The sequence below is a fragment of the Panthera pardus genome, unplaced genomic scaffold, assembly GCF_024362965.1.
Source record: "Panthera pardus isolate Hobbes unplaced genomic scaffold, ASM2436296v1 HiC_scaffold_16, whole genome shotgun sequence".
Classification (NCBI taxonomy): domain Eukaryota; kingdom Metazoa; phylum Chordata; class Mammalia; order Carnivora; family Felidae; genus Panthera; species Panthera pardus.
In genome coordinates, this window is record NW_026526721.1 from 112,340,915 (window position 1) to 112,349,072 (window position 8,158).

Here is an 8,158-nt window from a genome sequence, read left to right on the forward strand (position 1 = left end):
CTATTTCTACTTTGACCTCTCTTGGTATAATATTAGACTCAGACAAGGGATTATGCATGATGATGTTTGCTACATTATCTTTGATACTGAAAGAATGAAAACAAACTAAATTTCCATTAGGAAAGTTTTTTTTTTTTTAATGTTTACTTATTTATTTTTTGAGAGAGCTCGTGCATGTGTGCGCGTGCGTGCACGAGTTGTGGAGAGAGACGGAGAGAGGAGATCCCAAGCAGGCTCCTCGCTGTCAGCACAGAGCCTGACAGGGGCTCAAACTCACACACTGTGAGATCATGATCTGAACTGAAGTCAAGAGTCAGAGGCTTCAACCGTCTGAGCCACCTTGGAGCCCCGGGAAAGTTTATAAATAAATATATTACAGAATATCCATCCTATATTACAAATACTTACAAATCATGATTAAAGCAAGAAAAAGAACATTTTGGAACTTGTTTTAGAGTTATTTTCTTGTTCCTAAATCCCCCACCACTGAAGCAATGATGGACATGAATGGAATAGGAAGGTATCCCTGATCTAGAAGATATTTCTAGCTTCAACTGAAATTAGATTTTTGTCTGAGCCCACAGCAAGAAAACAGCTCTGTTGAGAAAGACAGCTTTTTCTGTTATTGTTTCTGTGTCAAGAGCCAAGCCTTGAGGAGTCATTTCTTTAGGTTCTGCCTGTCTGCATGGCAGCAAGACCCTGCTGCCTAGAGAGGAAGAAGCTATGATGAACAGGTTGGAGAGCATTTCTGCTCAGAGGAAGCAGCAGCTGGTTTTTGTGCTCGGAATCACATGGTCCTGGCTCACTCATGTTCAGCAGAGTCTACACGGAGACTTCTTTGCATGATGTCCACATCCAGGCGTTCATCTTTTTCTCTCCATTTTTCTGCAGCCAGGTGGGGAGGTGTATTGAACATGCTTACATAGCAAAGTATGGAAGCTGGTGGATAAACGTCCCAGCCTCCCGTCCTTTGGAGGAACCATTCCGAGGGCATTCTACCAATTTCCCTAGAGGTTCTCCAGTGAGCCCGAGCCCTGGTTGCCCACAGCAACAACTAGCTCCATGATACACCTTGTTTTGCCCTTTCCTTCTTCTCAGTTCAGCACTGTTCCCTGAATCAATTCCTAAATAAATAACCTGCATCCCAACCCTTACTTCAGGCTCTACTTCTAGGGAAAACCAACTGAGACAGATGGAGTGTGGGAGGAAAGAGGAGAAAGAGAAGTACCAGCCCTTGTTTATCCAACTTTGGGAGCCCAAGAACATTAATAGCAGTAACCCATTTCCCCTGGCATATTAGACCAACATTTTTTGAAGCATTTTTTAAATGTTTATTTATTTTTGAGAGAGAGAGAGTGCGAGTGGGGAAGGAGCAGACAGAGAGGGAGACACAGAATCTGAAGCAGCCTCCAGGCTCTGAGTTGTCAGCACAGAGCCTGATGAGGGCTTGAACCCACAAACCATGAGATCATGACCTGAGCAGAAGTCGGACTCTTAACTGACTGAGCCACCCAGGCGCCCCTAGACCAACATTTTTTGAAAATAAGACATTAAATGGGATAAAAAGAAATATATCATAGTGCATAGTATGTAATAAGGGTAAGTACTGTTTTGTGCAACTTCTGTTTCAGGTGTGTGTGTGTGTGTGTACATGGTCACAATATATAACATATTTCTTCCTGTGGATTGCAGTCCAAAAAGATGGAAAACCACCGATCAAGAGGATACCACTAAATCCAAGGAGTCCCTGATCTGCTGCAGCAAAATTAACTAAAAATTTATGAAAGAATTTTAACGACATGGAAAACTACTTATGATTGAGACTGAGTGTGGTGGGGGAAAATTACAAAACGTTGAATACAGTAAGACCTCAACTTCGTAAGAGAAAAATTACGAAAAGACCAGAGTCATTCATTCATTTCCAGCTTTATCCATCATGAGTAAATTCCTAGAACACCATGAGTAATAAAAAGGCACTTCATTTGAAAAGAGTGTGCTCACATGGAATAAGGGAAACGCAGGAGACACAGAGCAGGGACCCTGTGGGTCTTGCTTCACGGTGCCTGGAGTCCCGTTTGCTACACAGAAGACAAGAATGATTTGTTGGATGAAAGAATGAAGCTAAGGGGGCACATGTTCACAAATCCCAATCTTAGAAGCACACAGCCTTGCCTGGCCCCAGGGAGGAGGGGGGTGCTGACTGATGGCCCTGCTTTATGCAGCTACAACAGCTGTATACCTTGCAGCATTTGCTGTGGCCTCCCGGGCACTTCAGACATTGCAGTTGCCACAGATCTTGCTGTCATCATCCATTTAGGAGACAATTCTGTGTCTGCTTTGAAAAAGGTGTGAATTTTTTCACTGCTTTATTGAAAAAGCAGTGCAAATTAATTGTTAATAAGGCAAATGGAATGCTTATATGACAACATGTTAATCATGGTTTCTTCTGGATAATGCAGTTTATAGGGGGCACCGAGATTAGTAGGGATTTAAAAGCCAAACCCTGTGTTAAGCTTTTTACTAGACCTGCATCTTATCCTCATGACCACCTGAGGAAACAGGTACTGTTATCCTTATGTGACACAGGAGGAAAATGCTTACTATTAATAATAGTAAGTAATAGCTATAAAAGTAAGTAATAGCTATTGAGCAATAACTGTGTACCAAAAATTAATGCTGAAAGCTTTATGTGTATCATCTCATTTAATTCTCACAACCACCCTATGAAGGAATTCCATTTATATTCCCATTTTACAGATGAGGAAAAGGAAGGCTTTAGAGAGGTTACTTCTGAAGAGAGCATGAATGAAAAAGCACGTATGGTTGCCAGCTCCTGGCTGTTTCTAAGGGAATCATGATTGACCCTTGGCTAGCCCCTGGGAATGGTGGCCCTGGAGAGTTCTTTGTGTTGATTAATGATTTTGTATATACACCTGAGCAACGAACCGTGTTCTACTAGCTTGTCATGTTGTTTTGAATTAGTGTCAAGACTGATGATGTGCACCTGGTTTCACTGTTGGGTCCTGAGTTTCGGTTGCCATGGCAGATTGCGTAGTGAGATCTGCCTATGCAATCAGCCCCCACTTAAAGGTCTTGGACCCTGAGACTCAAAGAGGTTTCCTGGGGCAGGGACATTCCATACATGTCCCTGTGCTTCTCTGCTAGAGGGAAAACACATCCTGTGTGTCCTTAGCTGAGGAACAGCTTTGGAAGCTTGTGCCTCGAAGATGTACGTCTGTTTCCTGACACTTTTGCTTTGTGTCTTTTGCTACCAAGAACCGTACCGCAAACACTATTGGATCTTGTAAATTCTCACCAAGTGAAACACTACCCAAGACCATGCAAGTAAAAGGTGGTAGAAATAGAATTCCAACCCAGCCAGTCACACTTCCAGGCTTGCTCTCATAACCATTGCGTTCCACCATAATACAGCTAGCGTATGGTAGGTCCTGCACTGAAAATTGGTGCTGTTATTATTGTGATTTACGGTGCTTCCTTTGTTTTCTAAATTTTCTTTGATTGAATATACATTATTGGGTAATCAAAGAAAGAGAAAGCCTAGAAATGTACTTGGTTAGGAAATAGAAAAAGAGGAGTTGGAAAGGAAACAGACCACAAGGAAGTAAGTTAGCAGGCTCCAATATAACCAAGTAAAGGAGCCGTAAGGTTAAGTGGAAGACACTTTTATAGAAGAAAATCTTCTCAGTCTTGGAGTCGGCAACATCAGACAGGACACACAAAATGCAAATCACAAAAGGAAAACCTGATAAATTGGGCCTCGTCATTAAAACTTTCTGCTCTGTTAAGATGTTGAGTAAATGAGAAGGCAACTCACACGTTGGCAGAAAATATTTGTAATGAATATATCTGGCAAAGAACCACTGTCCAGTACATACAAGGAATTCCCACAACTTAATACTGAGAAAATGTTAGAAGTGTGTAAAATAGGGGCACCTGGGTGGCTCAATCTGTTGAGCGCTGACTTCGGCTCAGGTCATGACCTCTCGGGTTTGTGGGTTTGAGCCCCTTGTGGGGCTCTGTGCTGACAGCTTAGAGCCTGGAGCCTGCTTCAGATCCTGGGTCTCCCTCTCTCTCTCTGCCTGTCCCCCACTTGCACTGTTTCTCTCTCTCTCGAAAGTAAAATAAACATAAATATATATATTTTTAAAGTAGTGGGTAAACTATTTCAATAGCTACTTCACAAGAGAAGATGTAAGATGTAGGAATGGAAAATAAGCACAAACGAGATTCTTAATTTGATCGATCCTTAGAGAATAGCAAATTAAAATCACAATGAGACTGCCTACACACACACCACAATGGCTAAAATGAATGATGGAAAATGGAGAACTAGAACTCTTATATATTGCTACTGAGAATACAACTGCTTTGGAAAAACAGCTTGGCAGATCCTTAAACATGTACTTACTACGTAATGCAACACTTCCACTCCTACACATTTACTCCCCCCAAAATGATAACAAATATCCACTCAAGTATTTGTATATTAATGTGCATAGAAACTTTATTCATAACTATTAAACCTGAAAACAACCCAAATGCCTAGACAAATAAATGGAAAAGGAAATTGCAGCTCCTCAATCCAATTGGATACTATCCAGCGATACAAGGAAATAGACCTGATACGTACAACAACGTGGATAAATCTCAAGGACATCACATTGAGCAAAAGAAGTTGACATAAAAGAATGCCTATTGTAGGATTGATTATATTGATATGAAATTCGTGTGGTTGCCTTGGGATCTTTTGGAATGATGGAAACGTTCTATGGCTTGATTGCGGCGGTGGTTATAGGAGTATGTATATGTATTGGTCAAAACTCAACCAACCACATGCTTAAAACAGGTACATTTTATTAAATATAAATTATCTCTCAATATTGTTGATTTAAAAAAATATATGTAAGGCAGCTCCTCCATCTAGCAGCTTGTGGCACTTGCTTTGACCCTGCCCCCCCTGCCCCCAGACTCAACCGGAAGCGCGGCCCCCAGCCACTCACTGGTATCAGATGCAAGAGCCTGTGCTGGAGTAAGAAATCAGGCCTCGCTGGAGGCATCCAAGCCAAGGTTGGAAAACTGCTTTTCCAGAAGAAAAAGGAAACCTCTACATCGGAAAAGGTGACTAATAAGCATACCTGAAGGACGTGGTTGCACAAATACCAGAATCTGATCAGATAAAACAATTGTGGGGATTTCCTGGGACCTCCAATAAACTTACAGAAACTTGTTTTTTGGACTTCACAAGAGAAATAAAACCTGAAGGTACCACCTATTCAGAACACTGCTTACAGAAATATTTCTAAATGACACAAAGAATATCCGTGAGACCCCAGGAAAATCATATTCGGGGGGATGAAGCCTCAGTGGCCAAAGCAGGACTCCTTGGCCAGCCACGACAGAGAAGTCCTCATGAATGGACTCTTGCCATCAGCAGTTACTCTAGAAATGAGGATTCATCTGACAGAATCCCCTGAAAGCAGCAGCCACCATGTTAAACTCTCATGACTGCTTGGAAAATTGAAACCACTGGAGACACAAAATTGCTATTTACCAGAAGTAATCAGATAGAATGCCTTATTTTTCAATGAAAATAATAAGATGCAACATTTATGGAGGCCCTAAGATTCAGCAGCTTGGTCACTTTAGTAGAAAAATCATTTCTAATAGTTTCTTCAACAAATATGTATATATAGCAGTTTCATTGAAAGAGGGCCGTTAATTTTTTTTTCAAATATTGCAGAAAGGCAGGGAGAAGACAGCTGGAAAATCACCATTGGATCTATCAACTGGTGGTGACTAGGAGTTTCAAGACTACAAATTCAATAGCCCCGGGGGTCAGAAATCAGATTGTTGTACGTGAGGGGGGAATACTTGACATGTAGAACAAACTGAGACGCTTTGGGTCCCTGGAGCCCAAGAGGCTAAGCTCACACATAGCATATATGCTAACTACGTAGCAATAAAGCCCAACCTACTGGAATACCAAACCCAGAAATCTACTCCGGCAACAGTCATCCTGTTGATTCAAGATATTTTGTAACCTTAAGTAGAGGAATGTCAAGAGTCTCTTCATCCCTGTAAGAGGTTTTTTAAAAATCAAAACATTACTTATCTTTTCAGCTTCCTTTACATTCTTCTCTCCATTCTCAGCAGAAGGCTTTCCCCTCCTACTGGGCTTAGAAGGCTTCCTCTCATGTGGCCATAAGGCTTCTCATCCATCTTCTCATCTTCCGCCGTCCCTCTCCTCTGTACCAGGAAGACGGAGCCTCCTCCAGTTAAAAGCTCTCCCCTGCCTGTCGTGGGAATATTCTAACACCACTCAGCTCTTCCACGACAGTGCCTTCCCTTTGCCTCTCTTGGGGGCTCCCAACCCCCAAAGCGATTTCTCCCATCTCTTCTCGGCACCAAAGCTGCAAACTTCTCACGTTAGTCAAACCCCTCAGTCGCTATTTCCAGATCATACTTTCCCACAATCTGGCTTCTTCATCTGCCCCAAGAACTTTCCCTCATGCCAAATCCTGTAGGATTTTACAGACATAGGCTCCCTAAGGTTTCTACAATATTTGACGTGAAGGTCTAACCCTGTCCTTTTTAAGGGTCCCTTTTTGGCTTCTGAGAAGCCCTTCCTCCCAGTTTCCATGCTAGTGTTCCACCCTTCCTTTTCATCCTCCACTAATCTTCTGACCAATCAGTTTGGATGTTCCCTTGAACATCTAATGTTCTGCAACATTCCCTCCAGCCCTCCTCCCCTCTTGGGCAGCACTTCTCAAACTCTAATGGGCATATGACTTACCTGGGATTCCCGTTCAAAAGCAGATTCTGATTCAGTAGGTTTGCGGTGGAGCCTGAGATCCTGCATGGCTAACGAGCTCCCATGGGAAGCTGGTCCAGAGACATGCTAAGTATCAAGATCTTAGAGAACAGAGCCTGCATCCAGATTCAAACACTTTCAAACTCAACAACTTGAGATGTGATCAGTCCTACATGAAACATTCTGAGTCACAATTTAAGTGCCACAAAAATGAACATTCCACGAGGATTATCCATAACCTTATTATTTAAATTTTTTAGGAACAAGCAGTTTTCCTCAATATAGTAAAGATGGGTAGGAAGTATCAGCCCCAATGTTTCAGGTAATTAGAGTCAGGTTTCCATTAGCAAATAAGGATGGTGCAATGAGAAGATCAAATTAAGTGAGGAGGAGAGGGTTCTGCCTAATCCTTAGGCTGGAAGTCACCTGAAGTGCAACAGTTTTTTCTAGAATATGTATTGATCACCAAGTGACAAGAAGATTCAGTCACTCTCATTTCTGAATAAGCCGAACTTATATCCCCTCACATATGATTCTTCAATTGCATCCACTGCCTTTCTTCATAGATTGTGCTCTTCAACTGGCATTTGATTTTAGATTCATCCTCCCAGACCCATTCAGCTAAGCCAGTAATTCAACCTTGATGCGATGTCAATGATCACCCGGGAAGATAACAGTCACGGTCCTTCCTCGGGACAAAGCTTTGAAAGGCTGGTTTCTTTCATCTCCTTTCCTCCTGTGTATTAGAAAGATTTCTGCCACAGTTGGAGAATTCATTCAATAGCATGATTTGGGCTTGGTGATTATGAGATGCCTAAGCTGCACTTTGTTATTTAATCATCTACAAAAAAAGGGGCCATTTATTGCTCCTGGTACTTCAGCAGTAGACAGACATTGGATTTCAATTCAAATCTTCCATGAGTCCACTGAAATTATGCTCTGAAGAAAATAAGGTGGCATTAGAACATGGGGTACTTGGGAGCAATTTCTTGATGAAAGGCCTTACCTACTGAGGATATTATTTCAGGCAACTAAAAAATAAAGACTGAATTATAAAGCAATTTGTGTCAAGATGCAAGTAATAGCTACTGGAATAGCAAATGAATGTAGTATTATCACTGCTATTGAAATGAGTCAAAATTAATTCACAGTGAACTATTTTTCTAAAGATGGAAAGAATTTATGGGTTTACTATCACGAACCCCCAACATTAGATGTTAGCATGTCAAATATTAATGCAAATATTCAGATAATTAAATAAGGTCAGAAGAGGATAGGGAACAGAAATTTTCCTTTTAAGTTCATCAGGCAAAACCTGACACCTCT

General features: G+C 41.6%; 1 protein-coding gene across 1 annotated transcript; it reads left to right on the forward strand.

Annotated features, from left to right (window-relative positions):
- Window positions 1-497: 497 nt before the first annotated feature.
- Window positions 498-5,495, forward strand: LOC109258016 (mitochondrial import inner membrane translocase subunit Tim9-like). The gene is made up of 4 exons (XM_053904179.1): window positions 498-520; window positions 4,989-5,050; window positions 5,152-5,283; window positions 5,353-5,495. Exons 1-4 carry the CDS (start codon window positions 498-500, stop codon window positions 5,493-5,495), a joined length of 360 nt encoding a protein of 119 aa, XP_053760154.1.
- Window positions 5,496-8,158: the final 2,663 nt, after the last annotated feature.

Excerpts from the sequence above, each read along its gene's own strand:
- LOC109258016 (XM_053904179.1), top strand. The coding sequence starts at position 498 with ATGGACATGAATGGAATAGGAAG. Across the intron at positions 5,051-5,151 it reads ATGCAAGAGCCTGTGCTGGA|CATACCTGAAGGACGTGGTT; the intron begins GTAAGAAATCAG and ends GTGACTAATAAG. Across the intron at positions 5,284-5,352 it reads AAGAGAAATAAAACCTGAAG|AGGAAAATCATATTCGGGGG; the intron begins GTACCACCTATT and ends CCGTGAGACCCC.